General features: G+C 42.1%; 1 protein-coding gene across 5 annotated transcripts in view; it reads left to right on the top strand.

Annotated features, from left to right (window-relative positions):
• LRP12 (LDL receptor related protein 12) overlaps positions 1 to 5,096 on the top strand; it is a 74,911-nt gene extending 69,815 nt beyond the window's left edge. For all 5 annotated transcript variants that reach the window (XM_051844748.3, XM_051844747.3, XM_089335573.1 and 2 more), the window contains one exon: positions 2,815 to 5,096. In XM_051844748.3, coding sequence (XP_051700708.1) covers positions 2,815 to 3,681 — 867 coding nt within the window. In that variant the 3' untranslated portion in view covers positions 3,682 to 5,096. The remainder of the gene's footprint in view (positions 1 to 2,814) is intronic.
• Positions 5,097 to 22,539: the final 17,443 nt, after the last annotated feature.

Here is a 22,539-nt window from a genome sequence, read left to right as displayed (position 1 = left end):
TGACACAGATGTGTAGCCATATGTGTGGAATATTACAAAGCAGGGACACTCACTCAAGTCCCCAAGATTTTACTGGGGCTCCAGCACGGTGATTTAACTGCACATGTACCTGCTCCTGGCCTCTAACCCCTCTAGAGATTGATACTATGTGACCCAGAGCCCTCACCCTATGTCAGGTTACTGGTGTGGCTCAAAGCCTTTACCCCAAATCAGTGTTGCTGTCTGGCTGGCCCGAGGTCCACAGGCAGACATTCCTATCAGGTGTGGCATTTCAGGGCCTCAGACATCATGTCCCAAAAGCCAAGGATGAAGACCTTGACCAGAGTTAAACCTTTTACTGCTTCCTTCCCCACTCTGTAGAAAATTTTTGTAAGAAAATTCTGCTTCAACATTTTAATAAAATATGAGTGGTGAACTAGTTTTTATTCATTTAATGAAATCAAACTCTCAAGTTTGAAATTTTTGGTAACAAATTATCAAATTTCCATAGCAATTCTTAAGAAGAAAAATAATCTTGTAATCTGTCATCTTATTTAAAATAGAAATGTTTTCAGCTTCACGAAGTGAAGAAGTATAAATCATTCTTGAGAGATGTGAGATTCCCCTTATGGAACCTACTGTTAGTTTGGTAGTCTTTGAATTAGACACTTTAAGCACAGAGCTTCACCTTCACAGGACACTGTGCGGAAGGAAGGCTTTGTTGACCTTGAGAAGCAGCAGTTGCCTACCACAGAAGACTGTGGTGCCCTGTGTTCTGGCTGTGTGCAGTAACAGTGCTCACACAAAGCCTGACGACGCGAAGCTAAGTGTAGAGAACCAGAGCTGTGGAGAGGGCACTAATGAGGTGAACCTGTTTCCCGGGTGTGTTAATTCATAGCTAAGGACTTAATTGCTGAAAAATTCTACTCACTTGTATAGCAAATCAGTATGTGCTGATAACCAGGTTTCTTGCTGTCTGTACTTTACTAGACTATGAAACATTTCTGACAGCAGCTTCTTTCCTTTCCATGAATTGTGTCCCTGGCATTTGAAAGACCTGTGTGGATATCACAAATACATGTGATCTAAGTCACAGAGGGCACGTAAGCTGTAACATCTCGCTGCTTCTCGAACCTATTTTCTGTGAGAAGAAAAGCAAGGGACATGAGGTTTGGTAGACAGAAGCTGTTAACAATGATCTGTTGACTCGTCATTGTTTCCCAGATGTACTGTATTTTAAATACTACATGCCAGGTTCATGAAAGCTATATTTGTTCCAAGTTTGAATACTCATTTTATAACCACTAGATGGAGCCTCAAGACCAGTTTATACAAATGTACATCTTAAAATATCTATAAACTCACCTTGAGAATATTGTTCTTTCCATTGGGCAATACAGATAGCTTACATAGGCACTAATTAAAAATCACAGGTTTTCCAAAAATAGTGAGATAGATTTCTGCTTAATGCTAAACTATAGAAAATAAAAATCTGTAAATATTAAGAAGGAATCTAAGCCAGCACCACGGCTCAATAGGCTAATCCTCCACCTGCGGCGCCAGCACCCCGGGTTCTAGTCCCTGTCAGGGTGCCAGATTCTGTCCCAGTTGCCCCTCTTCCAGTCCAGCTCTCTGCTGTGGCCCGGGAATGCAGTGGAGGATGGAAAAGTCTTTGGGCCCTGCACCCACATGGGAGACCAGGAGAGGCACCTGGCTCCTGGCTTTGGATCAGCGCGTGCGTCGGCCGCGGCGGCCATTGGAGCATGAACCAACAGCAAAGGAAGACCTTTTTCTCTGTCTCTCTCACTGTCCACTCTGCCTGTCAAAAAAAAAAAAAAAAAAAAAAAGAAGAAGAAGAAGGAATCCAGATGGGTAGATATGACTTTGGAGTGGTATAAGCAAGTTCATTTCTTTAGCTTTATTTTTTGTTTGCTGTGCTATATTAGAAGTGTATTGAATTCTTTATTTGCGACTATAAAATTAACTCCTTGGTATCCATTCAGTAAACGAATCACTGAAAACCAATGCTGGGACATACAGTTTTCACATATTTTCAAAAGTTTCTGCTTTGTAAATCAAAGCTAATTTATTCTGTGCTTGAAAAAAAAAAAACAGCTTTGGATCTGTTATTCACAGGTTTGGTCACTTACTGACGTACAGTGGAGAATCTTTTTCCTTCCTTCATATAATTTCCTTTCCTTCATATAATTGTATTTTGTAGCTTTGGTATACTTTTAGGATTGGGTTATTATGTGAGGCTTTAAAACAAAGTAACTTAAAATTGATGGTAAATATCATTTTTAAGTGGCATATATGAAAGAATTGTCAAGAAAATCAAACATAATAAGCAGTGTTTCAAGTTATAGATTAAATTCTTTGGTGGGTTGAACCTTTATAGATGAAAGAATTTAATTCATCTTCCATAGACACTAATATTGGGGCCGGTACCATGGCTCACTTGGTTAATCCTCTGCCTGAGGTGCCGGCATCCCACATGGGCACCGGGTTCTAGTCCCAGCTGCTCTTCTTCCAGTCCAGCTCTCTGCTGTGGCCCGGGAAGGCAGTGAAGGATGGTCCAGGTGCTTGGATCCCTGCACCCGCATGGGAGACCAGGAGGAAGCATCTGGCTCCGGATCGGTGTAGCTCCAGCCATAGTGGCCATTTGGGGGATGAACCAAGAGAAGGAAGACCTTTCTCTCTGTCTCTCTCTCTCACTGTCTAACTCTTAACTGTCAAATAAAAAAACAGTTTTCAGCTACAACACATTCCTATTAGAAAGGTGTTTTTTACTTAATGCTTTGTTAGAAAACTTAGGAGATTTTCTTTCTTTTGCAGGCATCTGTTTTGGAAAACCTGAGGCTAGCTGTGCGATCTCAGCTTGGATTCACTTCAATCAGGCTTCCTATGGCAGGCAGATCTAGCAACATTTGGAATCGTATTTTTAATTTTGCAAGATCACGTCATTCAGGGTCATTGGCTTTGGTCTCAGCAGATGGAGATGAGGTGGTTCCTAATCAGAGTACCAGCAGAGAACCTGAGAGAAATCATACTCACAGAAGTTTGTTTTCTGTGGAGTCTGACGACACTGATGCAGAGAACGAGAGAAGAGATGCAGTGGGAGCGTCTGGTGGGGTTGCAGCTCCTTTACCCCAAAAAGTGCCTCCCACAACAGCAGTAGAAGCAACAGTGGGAGCATGTGGAAGTTCCTCAACTCAGAGTGCTCGAGGTGGTCATACGGATAGTGGAAGAGATGTGGCAAGTGTGGAACCCCCAAGTGTGAGTCCGGCACGGCACCAGCTTACAAGTGCGCTAAGTCGTATGACTCAGGGGCTACGTTGGGTTCGTTTTACATTAGGGCGATCAAGTTCCGTAAGTCAGAATCAGAGTCCCTTGAGACAACTTGATAATGGGGTAAATGGTAGAGACGAAGATGACGATGTCGAAATGCTAATTCCAGTTTCTGATGGAGCTTCAGATGCTGACGTGAATGACTGCTCCAGACCTCTTCTTGATCTTGCCTCCGATCAAGGACAAGGGCTTAGACAACCATACAGTGCAACAAACCCTGGCGTAAGACCGAGCAGTCGAGATGGCCCCTGTGAGCGCTGTGGCATCGTCCACACTGCTCAGATTCCAGATACTTGCTTAGAAGCAACACTGAAGAATGAAACGAGTGATGATGAGGCTTTGTTACTTTGTTAGGTACGAATCTGGTAAGGGAGATTGTAAGTTGGAGCAATATCCGTTCATTGTTTTGTAACTTTACAATTGAACTAGTTTTAGTTTAAAAAGAAACAAAAAGATGCAGGGTGATTTCTTATTATATGTTAGCCTGCATGGTTAAATTAAATAACTCATAACTCAGAATTTAGAGTTTCCTGTTTTTAGCAGCTACATGTTTATGTATTCATTTTGTTTGATAATGTTCTTCCATTGGTTTCTCCTTGTTTTTATCCTGGTACTGTAGTTCACTGTAGAAATGTGGCTGCTGAAACATTTATTTGACTGTCATTTTATCTATCCTATGTTAAAAGGTTTGTTTGTACGAAATAGTACCTTATTTTAATTGAATCTTTTATGCTTTTGCCAACACACCTTATAACTTATGCTAGATGTTAAGGTTGTTAATGTACAAAAAAAAGCAAGCCCTTATACTCACCTGTGTTCTTATTTGTCTAACATTTGACTCTTACTGGATTTCATCATAATATGAACTTGTCAACAGGAAAAAAAGTTTCTCAAAATTTTTTTCTTATGTTTAACATGCAGTGATGTGAAATTTAGGTAGAGTTAGATAAATTAATGGCAAAAACAAAACTCTTTTATAGATTTTCTAATGTTGACTTTAATACTCAAATATGGTACAAACCAAATGGTAAAATCCCTACACGTTTAATTTTTTTCATCTGTATTTAGGGACAGGATCGAGAGAATGAAGATACTCTACTATGCATTAAATCTTGAACTTTATAAAATATGTACAAAAATTGTACATGACAAGTTCCAACTGGTAATGTCTTTCCCTAATATAGGGTTATGCTTGTATTGGACCCTAGGGATTTGCACTAAAATCATATCAAGGTCTCAGATGAGTTTAGTGCACAAGCACTATCACTTTAAATATTATTATTTGCTACCACAGTAACTATATATTTCCATAGCTTTGGGGGGGGCATTTTTATGACAACTTGAAATTGCTTTGCTGGTTTCATATTTATTTGTTGTATTTAAAAACTGCATTATTGTAAGAGTGATTTTTTTCCAGTATATTTTATTCATGGGGGGATTAAGCTACAGTCTTGAAGAAAAGCAGACGAGTCATTCAGATCGCCCCCCATTTTTTTAGTAAAGTGAATTGCAGAATCCTGTATATTTTTTTTATTGTCAGTTCCTGTTTATTTATTCTTTAGCTGTCTGTTTTAGTAGCTTAATAATTGAGTATGAAAAATGTATTTGTGTGTGATTATTGCTATTTATTAAATTTAAGTACTTTGCTGAATGTCATTTTAAAGCATGTTTGAGGTCTTGTGTATTTGTCTTGTTATGCTGTCAGAAAGAACTGACTAAAATGTTTTAATATGTATCAAAAATTAAAATAATTTTTTTTATTGCCTTGAGGTACTTTTTAAATCAAAGTTGTTTTTTTTATTTTTATTTGGTGCATATAAATTCAGTCCATAAAATATGCAATATGTGTAGAAGAAAATTGGGATGAGGGATGTTCTTCCTTAATTGCTTTATAGTAAAGTAGTAGTATATATAGAACTCCAGGACAGAACTCCCTGAAAGTCTTGAAATCATTTGGCTTTGGAGAAAACTGCCCTTAATTGATGTACCGTGTAAGATGCAGTAACACAATCAGTTTTCTTTTTATACAGTTTCCACATATATTCAGACCCCTATAGAATACTATACTGGTAGAATTTGTGTTACAAAATTAATCTTCTTTTATACCCTACTAGTAGTATACATTGGGATATAGGGCGTTTGTTTTTATTTTCTGGCCTATGTTTTGATTTATTTTTTAACTTAATCCATCATCCTAATTTAGAAGTAAGCAGTCCATGTGCTACCCCGACCCCTGTCTTTGAGTTCCCTTTCAGAGAGGCACATACCAATACCAGATTCTTATCTCTCCCTCCAGAAACATCATCATACAGTATGTAAATGTGTGCATATGCATGTACATGCCATACATGGCAAGGCAAATTACACTGTGCGTTCATCTCCTTTTCTCAAAGGGAAAATACTAGAGTGTGAATATTAAAAAGCAAAGTTGAATATGTTCATTTACATAACTGATCTACCCTGAATCTAAAGCTTGCATTTTTTTCCCAGGAGATTTCCTAGTTTTCCCAAAGCTATTTGTTAAACATACATTCTTTTTTAACTAATTTGAAATGGAACAGGGCTGGCTCTGCGGCATAGTAGGTTAAGCCTCCGCCTGCGGCACCAGTATCCCATATGGATGCTGGCTTGCGTCCTGGCTGCTCCACTTCTCTGTCTCTCTCTGTAACTCTGCCTCTCAATAAATCTTAAAAAAATAATAAATGCAATGCAACTATTATCACACAGTAAAAATCCATATTATTTGTGTGTGTTTCTAGACTCTTAAGTGGATCTTTCTCTTTTTGTACCAGTTGGACTGGTTTATTTGAAATTGAGAGTTACAGAGAGATCTTCCATCTGCTAATTCACTCCCCAGATGGCTGCAGTAGTCAGGTCTGAGCCAGACTGAAGCCAGGAGCCAACAACTTCATCTGGGTCTTCCATGAGGGTGCAGGGTTCCAGATATTTGGGTCATCTTCCACTGTTTTTCCCAGGATATTAGCTGGGAGCTGGATTGGAAGTGGAGCAGCAGGGCCAGGAACCAGCACCCATAGGGGATGCCAGCATCACGGGGGTGGCTTTACCTGCTCTGCCACAGTGCCAGCCCCAGCCCTACACTTTTTAAACTCTTTCAAATATTCTTGTTTATTTTTCCATTTGAACTCTAGAATTCATGGGTTCTTTGCTCTGGCCAGTTTTAACTTGATAGGTTAACTTGGAGAGATTGGACACCATCGTTGTAGTAAAGGTTTTTATATAAACCATGGTACCCTTCCTAAAATTGGTGCCTGTTTAAGTCCTTTTTCTTGTTTCCTTAATATGTATTAAATTTAAAAGAGATCCCATATATTTTTAAACAGTATTTTCTTGCAAATTTCATCATTTTTGTGACCATTATTAATGAAGTCCTTTATAGTCTGATTTAACTATGTACAAAGGCTAACAGCTTATAAATGTTAATTTTCCACCCAGCCAGCCACCTGACTCCATTTTCTTAGTTTGTAACAGCATTTCAGTTATTTTGTGTTTTCCAGATCTGTAGTCATGTTGCCTGCAGACATTAATAGTGTAACCTTTGCTTCAGCGTGCCTACCTCTTTCTGTTGTATAATTGCATTTTCCGGTACTTACAGAATAATGTTAAATAGCTTTGGCTATGATGAACTGGGTTGAGGTGGATAACATTTGCTCATATTAAGGAGATCCATTGATTGCTTTTTTAAAAAAAAAATGTTTAAGAATGCATGTTTTATTACATGCCTTTTCAACATCTGTGGAGATGCCCAAATGATACTTCTCTGATCCCTTAACATGAATTTCATTAATATATTTTGTAATTTTGAACCATCCTTTGCATTCCTGAAATAAACTGTAGATGGTCATGTGTATTTTTTTAAAATGTTGCTAGATTGTGTTTCATATTTTATTTAGGATATCTATATTTGTGAGTGAGATTATCTGCAGATTGTGTGTGTGTGTGTGCGCGCGCATGTGTGTGTATTTTATCTTTCAGAAGATCTGTATTTTATGCTAGAGGCTTTAGAAACTTTGTTCCCATGCTCTGGAATAGTTTGAATAGCTTTGGAATTTCAGTTCTTTAATATTCTTGTGACATTTTCTGAGTCAAGAGTAGTTTTTGGCAAGTAGCTCTTTAATAACTTTGTTGGTATTTTCTGTTGTAATTGGTCCATGTAGCTTTTATGTTTCATCTGGTATCAGGAACCAGCCATTTCACTGAAGTTTCTGAACTGAACTTGCCTAGATTTGGGCAGTTTTCTCTTCTGTGGATCTGGCTGTTTCTCCTTATTGTGTGTTTATGTTTCTTCCCTCTTCTGAATTAAGATAAATAAGTGCTAACTCAAAGAGCACTTCACTCATTTTATTTCTTCTTAATTATTAATGTGAGCTTTAAGCTATGGACTAGATTCTGAGCACTGATTAGCTAAATCACCTAGATGCATTAGTGTTACCACTGTCATTTTTTAGGTGCCCTTAATTTTCAGTATTTCTGTTCAACCCAAAGGAGAATTTTTTTTTCCTTTTTTGTTTGCCTTTTCTAAGATAATAAGATTTTTTTTAATGTACATAGCACTTGTGGTTCTGAATTCTTTTACTTTCATTTTGATACATGCTGATACTGTCACAGGTTGGAAGTTGCCTGATTGTATTTGTTTGCTAAGGTACGCAACATTTAAGATAATAGAAAGTAGCAAAGTAAAATTCACAGAATATTAGAAGTAGATATTAGAAGATCAGATATTAGAAGTAGAAGTATTCTTTTAAAATGAAGTTAGCATAGTGGTTTAATCAGTTTTCTAGATTTCAAAGAAATCTGTCATACCCAACATGTTATATATACTGACATGTAAATATAAATCATGTATGCACACATAGTTTACCACTGTGATGTTACACAGTTTCCTTCAGAAAGGCCATTTTGACATTTTTTGGCACACATCCACCCCGTAATGTATGTATCTCATGTTAACACCATCAGAACCATTTCTGTGAAAATGTTACCACCAGCTGCTTTTTCATTATAAGGAAGTTTATTTTAAAAGCATTTAAAAATGCTTCTGAATTTATTTTCATTTCATTTGAGAGGGCTTCCATTCACTGGCTCATTCTCCAGGTGCCCCACCCCCACCCCATAGCTGGTGCTGCGCTGGTCCTGCGCTGGTCTAGACCAAAGCCGGAAACTCAGAATCCAGGTTTCCAATGTGGATGCTGAGGACCCAGCTACTTGAGCTATCACCTGCTGCCTCCCAGGGTACACATTAGCGGGAAGCTGGATTCGAAGCAGAACACTGGCACTCCAATATGGAACGTGAGTATCTTAACCACCGTGCCAAATGCCCAGCAAATAGTACTTACCCATTGTTGAGTAAGTACTTTCCATTGAGTAATGGACTTACCAAGTCCTTCATTTGTAACTGAAATCACAAGCCTATGAACTGTAATTCGCAATGGCAGATGACCTAGAAGGACAGAACTTAGATTTAACTTTAGTCATATCTGAGTGCGGTGAGTAAGATGGATCATGAAGTAATACTTATCAAACAGGAGAAATAACTCACCTTCAAGTAGGAATTGACAGATGGGATATTGTACAAACTCACTGAGCTTCATCTTTGACATCCCAAAGATAATTAGTTTATGAGATTACTGAGAGGAGTAAATATACTATTTGTGAAGGCTTTAAAACATGTTCTGGTCATTTGTTGCTGCATAACTCCTCCTCCTCCCAGATTTTATGCTTGAAGTAAATGCAGTCATTATGCCATTTGCCAATAAATAAATTACGTGGCAGAGCTCAGCAGAATAGACTCTTACAGCTCCTGCCATCCCGTGGGGCTGAAAGACATCTTCCCAAAGGAGCCCACCTTCGCGGCTGGCCTGTCAGTGCTGGATGTGGACTGGGGATCCAGCGAGGGCCCCTAGCCAGAAGCCTCAAAACTGTTCCACATGGGCCTTTGCACACGTAGCAGCTTAGGCCCTTACAGCCTGGAAGCTGGGGTTCAAGAATGCATGAGGCAGTATCCTTCAGCAGAAGCTGCACGGCTGCCTATGACCAAGTCAGAAGTCCCAGGATGTTACTCCTGACGTAACGAAGGCCAATCCATGTTGAGCACGGAAAGAAATAGACTCCACTCCTGCCGAGAGATCAGCAAAGAATTTGTGATCTCTTCAACCTAATAGCACAGTCTCTGATACATAGAAAAGAGTGAGGTACCATTATCAATATTTTAAGTTGCAGTTTTAATCTCCTAGTAAGCATATTTGCTGAAAAGAAATCAAATTAATTCTCTGTCACAAGTATGCTAATTCTGCATATCTTATGTTTATTATAAATACAGAGGTAAAATAATTTACCTTAGCATATTAAGTTAGAAATCAGCTTTGATGCAATTTTAAATATATTTAGGCAGTTGGTGGAGAGAAATGGTTACCTGTTATTTTCAACTATATTTAAAATGACATCTATTTCAACAAGGTATGCTAACCTATAAAACCTTGAAAATTAGTCAACAATCTAGTGGGTAAAAATCTGGAATCAGATTTTAATCCTACTCCACTTACGGCATGTGGCCTTCAGCAAGTTGCTTAATCACTTTGTGTTTTAGTTCATCTGTAAAATGGAGATGATAATAGGGGTGTGGGAGAATTAATTAATACTCTCAGACAAAAGGTGCTTGGAACATCATCTGGGTCTTTGTTAAGTGCTTTGGAACTGTCTGGTTTTATTAGTGTTAATGTTTAAATATCTAAAAAAAAAATCTGAAACTTTAATTAAATGGCATCTTGTATGTGAAAAGTTCTAAGATAGTAGTTTCCCAGGCTACATGAAAATGTGTCACCTCTGGGGTCATGGAAGAGAGTTGCAACCCAGAAAAAAAGTCCAAAGAGGAGCAAGAAAACGAAGGAGAAAATGTAACCTCCCACTTGTGCTGAAGTCTAATGGAATTTCAAGACCCAGGAGCCTTGGATGAAAGGACCCTGCAGAGCCCAGGGCCTGAGGAAAGTACCTTAGTGACAGTGACTCTGGAGAAGGGCTTTATGGGACTCTTAGAACCAAATACTTACCAGATCACCTAGCTCCCCTTATGTAGCCAACACTGCTAGCTGCATACTTGATATCTATGCAGAGAAGAGGTTAATTTAAGGAAAAGTAAGAGGAAAAGCCAGATATTGCTAGACAGCTACATCAGCCCTGACCTGGCTACTTCAAACTTCTGGTTACCTAAAAAAAAAAGAAATCTCAGGGCCAGAACTGTGTTATAGTAGGTATGGCACGGGCACTGGTTTGAGTCTCGGCCGCTCCACTTCCGATCCAGCTCTCTGCTATGGCCTAGGAAAGCAGTGGAAGATGGCCCAAGTCCTTGGGCCCCTGCACCTGCATGGGAGACCCAGAGGAGACTCCTGGCTCATGGCTTCATATCAGCCCAGCTCCGGCCATTGCAGCCATTTGGGAGTGAACCAGCAGATGGAAGACTCCTCTCCTTCTCCTCTCCCTCCCCATCTCCCCCTCCTTCCCCTCTCACTCTCCTCCCCCACCCCTCTCCTCTTTGTCTCTCTCTCTCCCTCTCTCTCTCCGGCTCCCTCCCTCCTTCTCTGCCTCTGCCTCTCTGTAACTCTGTCATTTAAATAAATAAATAAATCTTTTTTAAAAAAGAAAAATGTCTATGTATTTAAGCAACTGTTGTAGGTTTCTCAGTAGTAACCCACTGAGCAACATTCCCAACCAATCTACGGATTCTTACATCGGGAACCAAGGTGGGTTGGAGGGTTAAAGGAGATGATGTACAGGACAGAGAAGGAGAAGAGCATACGTTTGTTAACTGTGTAATAAATGTAGCTAGAGTTGATAGCAGAGTTGTCAGTAAACCGCACATCCTTGCCCTTTTCCAAACACAATGCAATTTGTATCTTGAACTAGACCATTAGATTTCATCTGGAAAAAAGGTTTTGAGAGGGGCCAGCACTGTGGCATACCAGGTAAAGCCGCTGCCTGCAGCTCTGGCATCCCATATGGTCACCGGTTCATGTCCTGGCTGTTCTACTTCTGATCCAGCTCTCTGCTATGGCCTGGGAAAGCAGGAGAAGATGACCCAAGTCCTTGGGCCCCTGTACCCTCATGGGAGACCCAGAAGAAGCTCCTGGCTCCTGGCTGCAGATCTGCACCAGCTCTGGCCATTGCAGCCAGTTGAGGAGTGAACCAGAGGATGGAACTGCACAGTGCTCACTCGCTCGCTCTCCCCCCCCCCCCGCCTCTCCTCTCTCTGTGTAACTCTGACTTTCAAATGAATAAATAAATCTTTTAAAAAAAAAGTTTTGAGAATTCACAGAATTGAAAAATCAGTGCTCAAACATTTGAGGATTTGGTCCCCCCATGCCAACCTGGGACACACAGTAGTGTACTGATGACAAAATACTTTTCAAAAAGAATTTGCTAAAAGTGTTTCCAAGTAAGGATACTTAGATATCAGGGCGAGTGTTGGGAGGAAGCTCAAGCCCATAGAAGTTTAATATCCTCCTAGAAGTGCCATGGGAGCTTTATTAGGGAGAAATGGCACAGTGCAGTGAGATGGACAAGCATGGGCTCTGGGGTCAGACACATCACAGCTTGAATTCTGCCTCACTACTTTTGTGAGTTTTGTGACTGAATAAATCACTTTATTTATCTAAGCCTTATTGTCTTTACTGAAAAATGAGATATTACCCTTAAGGACTACTGACAGGATTCAACGATGGACAAGTATAAAAGGTAGAGAAGTTATTTCTGTTCATAAATTATTTTACAAGACAACAAATAAACAATATTCAAAATATTTCTCAGTTTCACTATAATGGAATCAAATTGTACTTGAATATTTACTTTTTTTAGATTGATTTATTTGAAAGGTAGAGTGTAAGAGGGAGAGACAAAGGGAGATCTCTGATCTGCGGGTTCATTCCCTAAATGGCCACAATGATTTACCAGTGTGGGCCAGGCTGAAGCCAGGAGCCAGGAACTCCATCCTGGTCTCCAAGTGGGTGGCAGGGACCCAAGTACTAGTGCCGTCTTCCACTGCTTTCCTAAGTGCATTAACAGGAAGCTGGATCAGAAATTGAGTAGCCAGGACTTGAACCAGCTCTCCTATATGGGATGCTGGCATCACAAGCAGCAGCTTAACCTACTGCCCCACATGCCAGCCCTTAATTCTGTCTTATCTACTGAGTTCTAATTTCAAATGAACATAGAAATTCCTTGCATAATAGCTTATAGAATTAGTTTTCAAAAGTTCCCCAGGCTAACTAGAGGAGAGGAAAAAAAAAAAATAAAAGGGACCGTACGGACATGAATCTCTCTTTCCACTCACCTTACAAAGGCAAGCAAGACAGAGCAGGGGCCATTTTGGACATACATAACAGCTGCACCAGCTCAGGGCTGTGCCTGCCCTCAACCAAGCAAAAACTTGACTCTGATGGGGAGATATAACAGGAGGTTAAGACCTAGAGAATGAGTGGAGCTTATGAACTGGGACTGTGAAAAACAACTGAGGGTGTGTGGGAGAACTCATGGAGTGCCTAAGACGTACTCTCAGTGGGAGATGCCACAAACTCAGTAACGTTGGCAACCTGGTGGGAGATTGCAGGGGAATCTGAGCTTACACTGAGGACTGCACAGATCCTTTGTGTGGTCCTTGGGACAGAGCAGACGAATATTCACTGGGGCTAGCACTCAGGCACTGATTGCCATCAAGGAGAAGAGCTCAGCTATGCAGAATTACTTCCCTTCTGAATAAAAAAAAAAAAAAAAAAAAAGAGATTTACCACGCCAAACCTGGGTGTGTCACCTTTGGCACACCCTTAACCCTGAAGAACTGAACAGAGCTCTCTGGCCACACCCACCACAAGCCTCTAAAGATTCACCAAAAGCAGACAATCCACTTAATCTAGAGTCATAGTATAACGAGAAAAGCCACCACAGCGAGGAAAAAAAAAAGAAGAAGAAACCAAAGAATATCTCGACAATGCCAAGCAACAAATGCAGAAACCGAGGAAACAAGAACAAGGAAGACATTATGATGCCCCCAAATGAACATGACACTCCAATACAAGATTATGAGATAGAAGAAATGCAAAATACGGATTTCAAAAAATTCATGATAAGAACATTTAGAAGTTCTCAAAAACAAATTCATGAACTACAGAAAACCTTACTGGACAGGATAGAAAATCTCTCTTGTGAAATGAAATCTTAAGGAGGAATCAAATGAATTCTAAAATGTGCAGGAGAGAAACATCAGGTCACTCTCAGAGGATCTCCAATTAGACTCACAGCAGACTTCTCATCAGAAACCCTACAGGCTAGGAGGGAATGGCAAGATATAGCCCAGGTACTAAGAGAAAAACACTGCCAGCCCAGAATATTCTATCCTGCAAAGCTCTCATTTGTGAATGAAGGTGAAATAAAGACCTTTCATAGCAAACAGAATTTGAAAGAATTTGTCACCACTCGTCCAGCCCTGCAAAAGATGCTTAAAGATGTTTTACACACAGAAACACAGCCATCAATATGAAAGAAGGTAAAGGAAGAAAACCTCCCAGTAAAAGATCACAGGAAGTTCAAAGCATATATCAGAAATATCTTTGGGAAAATGGCAGGACAAAGTTACTACTTAGTTTCCATTTTGTGAATTTTAGATTTTAGTTGCATCTTTTTCCTAGTTCCTTTTGTTGGCCTTGGCATTACAGCCACTTTTTATTGAGATTTTGCCATATAAAATAATCCCCATTTCTCTATCATTAACCATTAGAATTCTCTATCAGTTAACCATTAGAATTTGTCAAGTACTCAGTGAAACTGTAACTATTTCTTTGATGTGGAATGAAAACAAGCATTTTTTATACTTCCTGGGTACTAACTATAGTGCTAGTACTAACTATAGTACTAAATGCCTCATGTCCTTCACAGATAATACTCAGAACAAACGTGATAGAAATTGTCATCCACTCAAACATCTGCAGAAGCATCAATATATGCCCTTACCCTTGAGGTTGAAAGTAATATAACTTGGGGCCAATGTTGTGGCATAGTGGATTAAACTGCCACCTGCAGCACCAGCATCCTATAGGGGTGCTAGTTAGGGTCCTGGCTGCTCCACGTCCAACCCAGCTTCCTGTTAATCCACCTGGGAAAGCAGAAGAGGTCAGCCCAAGTGCTTGGGCCCCAGCAACCATGTGGGAGACCCAAATGAAACTCCTGGCTACTGACTTTAACCTGGCCCAGCCCTGGCCATTGCAGCCATTTGGGGAATGAAACCAGCATATGGAAAGATTCATTCTCTCATTCTCTGTTTCTCTCTCTCTCACTCCCTCTCCCTCTTTCTCTCTCCCTCTCTCTCTCTCACTGCCTCTCCCTCTCTGTAATTCTGCCTTTCAAATAAATAAATCTTTTTTTAAAAAAAGTAATACAATTCTTAAATTTGAACTATCTTGCTACTGTATTATGTTTTTCACATTTAGAATTTTGGAGAGATTTTTTCTATTTTTTATTACAGCCACATAGTAAAGATTTATTTTTTTGAACCATATGTGCTTTAAAAACATTAAAAGGTTAGAAAACAACCAGTTCACCATTATCGGATTGGCTGTAATCAAGTAGTCAGGGAATAACAAGTGTTGGTGACAATACAGAGAAATGAGAACTCTCATACTCTGCCAGTAGGGATGTAAGATGGTGCAGGTGCTTTGAAAAATAATCTGTTGGTGGTGCCTCAAAAGTTAAATACAAAGTTATCATGTGACCCAGGAATTTCACTCCTAGACAGAGACCCAGGAGAAATGACAACTTGTCCATACAAAGACTAAAAATATTCACAGCAGCCTTATTCCTAATAGCCGGAAAGTAGAGACAATTCAAACATCTGTCACCTGAAAGATGGATATGTCATTGGTCAATGCCTTGAGCAACTCACAAGTCTTTATCACGACTCATTTCAAGTCCCTAAAAGCACCTCATGTTCTCCGAAGTTGTCTTTCAGGTTTTCAGTTACATTCCAAGGACAGATTAATCACCAGCCACCCTGGACTGGAACGGACCCTAATGCAAGAGCAATGCCCCACACAGATGTTTCAGAAAGTATGTAAAGATCACCATTTGCCTCATTTTAATACTAACACCTCTGCCCCAGGAGCTGCTTAAACTTTATTATCATAATCTGCAACCTGTATTTGCACCATGTAGACTTGTACTCACCTAAATATGCAGTGACGAGAACTCCCCTCACATACTCACTTCCCCTTAAAAAATAAACACCCATTTCATCTGATCGTCATATCACAACCTTGGAAGTGATTTGCCTGTGATCACCTTTTTCCCTACAAATCAATCACTTGTTTTTTTAAAAGATGTATTTATTTGAAAGAGTTACAGAGAGGCAGAGGCAGAGAGAGAAGGAGCTCTTCCATGTGCTGGTTCACTCCCAAATTGGTTACAACGGTCAGAGCTAGGCCTATCGGAAGGCAAGAGAGAGCCAGGAGCTTCTTCTGGGTTTCCCACACAGGTGCAGGGGCCCAAGGAGTTTGGCCCAAGGAAAACTCCATCGCTTTCCCAGGCCATAGCAGAGAGCTGGATAGGAAGTACAGCAGCCAGGACTCGAACCGGCACCCATATGGGATGCCGGCACTTCAGGCGGCAGCTTTACCTGCTATGCCACAGCATTGGCCCCCAAATCAATTACTTTGGGTGACAACTCTTTCAATGTGTGTCTGAGCACTCTCTAGCAGGCCAGCCTATGCTGTTGGCTGGGTAGCAGATACACAAAATGGGATCTAGCCCTGCAATGGGATATTATTTGTCAAAAAAAAAAAAAAAAAAAAAGGGAACAAAGTGGGGCTGGTGCTGTGGCACAGTGGGTAAAGCCTCTGCCTGCAGTGCCAGCTTTTCATATGGGCTCCAGCTCCTATCATGGCTGCTCCACTTCCAATCCAGCTCTCTGCTGTGACCTGTGAAAGCAGTAGAAGATGGCCCAAGTACATAGGCCCCTGCACCCACAAGGGAGACTGGAAGAAGCTCCTGGCTCCTGGCTTCAGACTGGCCCAGCTTCAGCCATTGAGACCATTTGGGGAGTGAACCAACGGAAAGAAGACCTTTCTCTCTGTCTCTCCCTTTGCCTGTCTGTAACTCTCTCAAATAAATAAATAAATAAATGAGGAACAAAGTACTGAAGTGCTGATACATGCCACTACCTGGATGACCCTCAAAAACACTCTGAAATGAATAAAGTCGGTTACCAAGACCACCAATGGCATGATCCCATTTATAGGAATTGTCCAGAAGAGGCAAATCTACAGAGACATAAAATAGATCTGTGATTGCTTAGGGGTAAGGAAGGGAAAAGGAATCTGGAAGAAGTGTCAAAGAACGGTGACCTAGACAAAGTGAAACAGGAGAGGAAGACTTTATTGAAAGCTATTGCAAAGGAGAAGACAGAGAAAACTCCAGTCTGCTGAACCACAAAGCAGGTAGGTTTTGAAGCACCAGGACAAGCTAGCAGGAAATACTGGCGGGAGGCTGGGCAGTGTGATCAGCTCATCTAGGCTTGCTAATGGGCTCTGAAAGCAGTTAGGAGACTGGGAGGGAAGGACACTGGCTTCCCTGAGGATTGCATTTAGAGGATGGCCCCTAGGTCCCTGAGAAAGACATCCCTGGGCTGTACTACTGGCAAGGGAGTGGCTGGAGAAACATTCATCTACTCTTGCAGAGATGAGATGATACATGCACGGCACTTAGCCCAGTGCCTAGTCTCGTGTGGCAACAGATAACCGCTTCATGGCTATTTAAGGAGGGACCACACATGCAGGCACCCCTCTAACCAGTACTGCCCTTGACCTTATACCCCAAGCCCTGGCTCTCCTGTACCGCACGCCTCCCAGACGTCAAGGAGTGCACAGGGTCAGGGAGACATGGCTGCACCATGCACACTTTTGGACCACACTCCTGGTATGTAGAATCCCGAAGTTTCCTGTCCTAATGGCCTAAGCCTACAGAGAGTGGCTGCCTGTGGTTCTCCCTGGATCCATCTTCCCCAGGCCAGATGGAGGCCGGATGGAGGGCGGTGGAGGAACTGAGCAGTGACTGCTGAGGTGTTCACCAACACAAGAACAAGGTCTCTCACAGGGTGGCTTGGGGGCTGCTGAGAGAAGAGCCAAGGGTTAGCTTCCCATAGATCATAGCAAACGCTGAGGGCAGAGCTGGGTCTCGCACTGGAGACAAAACAGAATCCAAAACAGATAGGAATCATATTAAAAACACTGAATTGTGTCTGCTAACTGAAAGAATACTGATCACCAATTTAACTTTTCCCTCAAAGCCTACTTTGGTCTAAGTCCACGGCTATGGCTCTGGAAGTCCAACTTCCCCTTGAACACTGTTTGGATTTTAACCAGAGTACAGGAAGGATTTCTGCCTGGAGGAGCTGAGCATCTTCACATCATTTTAAAGTAATGCTTTTGCTTGTTCCCCCGGAAGACTCAAGGTAAAGGAAATCTACGTGTTATCATTATGATAATAAAAATGCCTTATCTTCAAGAAATGACTTATGCAATAATATTCTTCCCAGAGGAAAAAAACAGAAAATAAGAAGTAAGTGTCAAGGATACAGGGGAAGCTGTAGTTTGGAGGAATGAAAGAATTTGGAAGATATTTCAAAATTAGAGACAAATTGAGTATTTTTTTTTTGTCTCTCAACATGGCACTTACTGTGTAACTAACATTTTTATATTTCTCCAAATGTTCACATATATATCAAGGATATTTTATGTATTCAAGTATACTTGATGTAAAAGTTACATGCATGATTAAGACTATGTACACCAAGTGTAAGTTATGTAATGTGGAAAAGGCAAAATGGACCTTATTATTTTATGTTAAAGATTTATTTATTTGAGAGGCAGAATTACAGAGAGAGAAGTCTTCCATCTGCTGGTTCACTCCCCAAATGGCTGCAAAAGCTAGGGTTGGGCCAATCTGATGCCAGGAGCCAGAAGCTTCTTCCGGGTCTCCCATGAAGGTGCAGGGGCCCAAGGATTTGGGTCATCTTCTACTGCTTTCCCAGGCCATCAGCAGGGAGCTGGATCAGAAGTGGAGCAGCCAAGACATGAACTGGCACCCATATGAGATGCCAGTACTGCAGATGGATGCTTAACTTACTATGCCACAGCACTGGCCCCAGACGTTATTAGTTTAAGAACTCTCATTATTGGGGCTGGCGCTGTGGTGTAGTGGGTTAATGCCCTGGCCTGAAGCGCCGGCATTCCATATGGGTGCCAGTTCGAGACCCGGCTGCTCCACTTCCTGTCCAGCTCTCTGCTGTGGCCTGGGAAAGCAGTAGAGGATGGCACAAGTCCTTGGGCCCCTGCACCCATGTGGGAGACCCAGAAGAAGCTTCTGGCTCCTGGCTTCGGATCGGTGCAGCTAAAGCCATTGTAGCCATTTTGGGAGTGAACCATCGGTTGGAAGAACTCTCTCTCTCTCTCTCTCCCTCTCCTCTCTCTGTGTAACTCTTTCAAATAAATGAATCTTTAAAAAAACTCTCATTATTAAACCTTTTAAAGTGAATAATCATATTCTTTGTCATAACATGAAAAATTTGCTTAATGTGAAGAATACATTGTATAAATCTAGAAAGTCATAATTTTATAATACTTGTGTGCAGATGTACTTGGAACTTAGAGGTTCCATAAGAATGCATTAGACATAGTTAAGAAAATGATGAAAGCAGCCAATTTTCTCTCAGTTTTGAAGAAAGGATAACTATCTTTCAGTAGTGCTACAAAGTCACTGGGGATCGACCTGTTTTTGATGACAAATTTCTGAGTAAATCAGTTGGTCTTTTCAAGAGGACACCTAGTGGTTTTTTTTGATATTGCAATTATTTATGTTGCAGCTCAATTAGTTCAGTAACTTGTTTATCTTATCAAATGAACTTCCTTGAAGTTGAAAGGTACAAACTGAGAAGTAAGTGATGAGAAAGTGGAGTTTGAGGCTTCAAAGCAGTTTTAAAGAGACTTCTATCTGTGTCCTTATTAATACGGACCAAATAGGGAAGTCCTACCATAGAGTTCCACGCAGTCATGTGAAAGAATGAAAAGTTGGTGAGCTTGTCTCTTGCGCTGCAGTTCTCTGTAACAGGTCTTTTTTGTAAGGTCTGAGTCATTTATTTAGTTTTTAATTGGCACATGAAATTATACATATTTATGAAGTATCATGTGATGTTGTGACACATGTATACTTTTGTTGTAATAGCGCTTTGAATACAAAGATATAAATGATACAGTTTTTCTTCTCCAGAAGTTCACAGATTGGTGCAGCTGCTCCACTTCCAATCCAGCTCCTGGCTAAAGTGCCTGGGAAAGCGGTGGAAGATGGCCCAAGCGCCTGGGTCCCTGTACCCACAGGAAGCTGCTCTTGGCTCCTGGCTTAGGCTTGGCCCAGCCCTGGCCATTGTGGCCATTTGAGAAGTGAATCAGCAGATGGAATATCTCTCTGTCCCTTGTCTCTTTCTCTGTTAACTCTTTCAAATAAATAATTAAATCTTTTTTAAAGTGGGGGAGGGCATACCTTGACTGTCCTTTCTCTGCATCCCACAGTCTCGTTTTACAATGATTCTTCCAACACCTGGGTCATCAGAATCTTACCCGTGTCACACCTCTAACTTTGATACACTGCTGGGGGGGTTGGGGACAGCGCCTGCTCCCCTGCTCCAGCCCTAGCTGTGGCCCTGGCCCAGGCATCCGAGGATTCTTGGAAAAGTGGCAGTAAATCCCATAAAGTCTAACTTTGCTTCTGGACCACGGGACAGGAATAAGAGACAGGACAAGAGACAGGAACAGTGCTGTCAAGTTGCTGGTGATGTGTAAAACCCAAAGTAAATTCAGGCCTTGTAGTGGGGAGTTATATAATGAGTAAATTACAGGTTCCAGGATGGAAGCCTTACCTCCAGTGGTCACTAGGTTTGACCTGGGACAAATCAATTGACCTCAAAAGGCTCATCTGGGTACAGGCATTTAGCCCAGCAATAAAATACCCACAACCCACATCTGAGTACCCGGATTCAATTCCCAGCTTGGGCTCTGACTCCAGCTTCCTGCTAATGTGGACTCTGGGGGTAGGGGGACAGCCATGACTGATTCCCTGCTACCCACATAGGGCACCGGAACCGAGATCCCAGCTCCGGCTTCGGCCCTGGCCCAGCTCCAATCACTGCAGGCATTTGGGGAGCGAACCGGTGGATAGCAGCTCTGTGTGTGTGTGTGTGTGTGCACACGCACCCGCCTGGATGCACATGTGCGTGCTCACGTGTACCTCTCAAATTTAAAAACTGGAAATCAGAAAAGGGCTCACCTATTAAAGGGAAAAAACAGTACTATCTCAAGGAGTTGTTGTGAGGACTGAGTAAAATAATGCATGTGAGGGATCTGGCCCTGTACTGACACGATGTGAGTAATCGATACACCTTAGCTACTGCTGCTGATAGTGTGATCAGGGCACCGTCTTCTCCGTCTGTCTTGGGGTGGTGCTTCAGGGATGGGTGCCCTCTGGAGCTGCACACTGAGCCAGTTCCCTCAACAGCTCTACGGAATCAGGGGAGACTAGTCCTGCCCATCATGCAAGTCACTGTAGAGCGGTGATACAAATGTTGTCCCTGCGCCTCAGCCCAAGGACTTTAAGGCCAGTCCTGCTGTTTCAGTCTATTTGGCTGCTGCACCATTGATAAACCACAGAAACCTACTTCTCACAGTTCTCAAGTTTAAGACCAAGGTGCCAGCAGGGTCACTGCCAGGTGAGGACTCCCTGCTTCCAAGGTGGTGCCCATCTGCTACACCTCATGGTATTTAAATCACCTAAATCCCATTCACACGGGAGAGACCTCTGTGGCCGAATCACCCCTTAATGCTACTGCACCGGAGACGGAGTTTCAGTATGAATTTTGGAGAGGACACAACATCCTAAGCATAGCACCTGCCAAACATTATCCCCTGCTGACTGCAAGTTTTATTCTCCACATGGAGCCCCCTTTCCAAGCAGAGACTAGAAATAAGACAGTCCTGGATCTAGAAGGCCTAAGTCTGACTTGCTCTCCAATTCACTAATCAGAACCCAAGAAGAGTTTAAATCTTAGGAATACACCAGACACTCTCTGTTCCCAGAATCACAAAACTGTAAAAGTGGGAAGGATCGGTCACCCAAGCTCTTGTCAGCCTTGCTCTTTTCAGTTGAGGAAACTGAGCCCATGAGTACTCGCTCCAGCTCACACCAGAAGTCGGTATCAGAAGCAGGATCAGATCCCTAATTCCAGTTCCCTCAGGTGATTTTCCTCCAATCCTGCCATGCTACCTACCTTCCCCCACTTTCATCACTGACTCAGGTATAAACTCACTGCCAGGCCAGCAGCCAGGGAATTGGAGCATGCCAAGACCCCAGCACAGGTGCACTGTCCTGGGACAGCCGACACTTCTCGCTCAGTGTTGCCCACACACCCTCACCATCCCCTCCCTCTGCCCCACAGACAGCTCTTCCACCAGGTGGAAACACAGCCTGCAAATGTCTCCCATCCCCCAGGGCCACAGTAGGACAGGGCTGGGCCAGGAGAATAGAGAAGGCAGATGTGGCACTTCCAGGACGGCCAAGGACTGAGGCTGAGTCCAGCGAGCTTGTTTCCAAACAGTGGAACCACTCCGTGAAGGAAGTCACTTGCTTGCTCCTCTGGCTTTTCTGTGCCCGTGGACCCTCAGCAGGGCTGGGAAGCTCTTACTACCAGGTCACTCTCACCTGTACTCCAAAGCAGACATGCTCCTATAAGTTAAGCATCAGAACCTTTGTAATCCTCCTTTAAAATGTTCCCTGGAAATCACCGCTCTGAGCAAGAATGCTTTCTGATGTATCTTGTTATGTTAGTCAATCAAACTGATTCCTTCTCCAGCAAGAAAAGTGCAAACCAGCAGCGGTCTTGCTTCCTGCCTTCGTCCTAGTGCCAACATTGTGTGCCCATCTTACTTGGTGTTTGGCCATTGAGGACCCAGTTTCTGGAGGCTGAATAGGGCAAAGAAAACAGAGGTGAAAGGCACTGAGGCCAAGCCTTCCCTGGCTGAGCCGGTCTGCCCCACCTGCGCCTCACCCTCTGCAGGCTGGTGTGCAGGAGAGCCGGCTAGGCAGCCAGAAAACCCCTTTTCTTCTGCAGGCCAG

Source organism: Oryctolagus cuniculus, chromosome 6 (assembly GCF_051225735.1).
Source record: "Oryctolagus cuniculus isolate XC-2025 breed Fujian yellow rabbit chromosome 6, ASM5122573v1, whole genome shotgun sequence".
In the NCBI taxonomy this organism is placed as follows: Eukaryota; Metazoa; Chordata; class Mammalia; order Lagomorpha; family Leporidae; genus Oryctolagus; species Oryctolagus cuniculus.
Note: the sequence above shows the minus strand (reverse complement) of the source record. Positions and strands in the feature narration are given on the sequence as shown.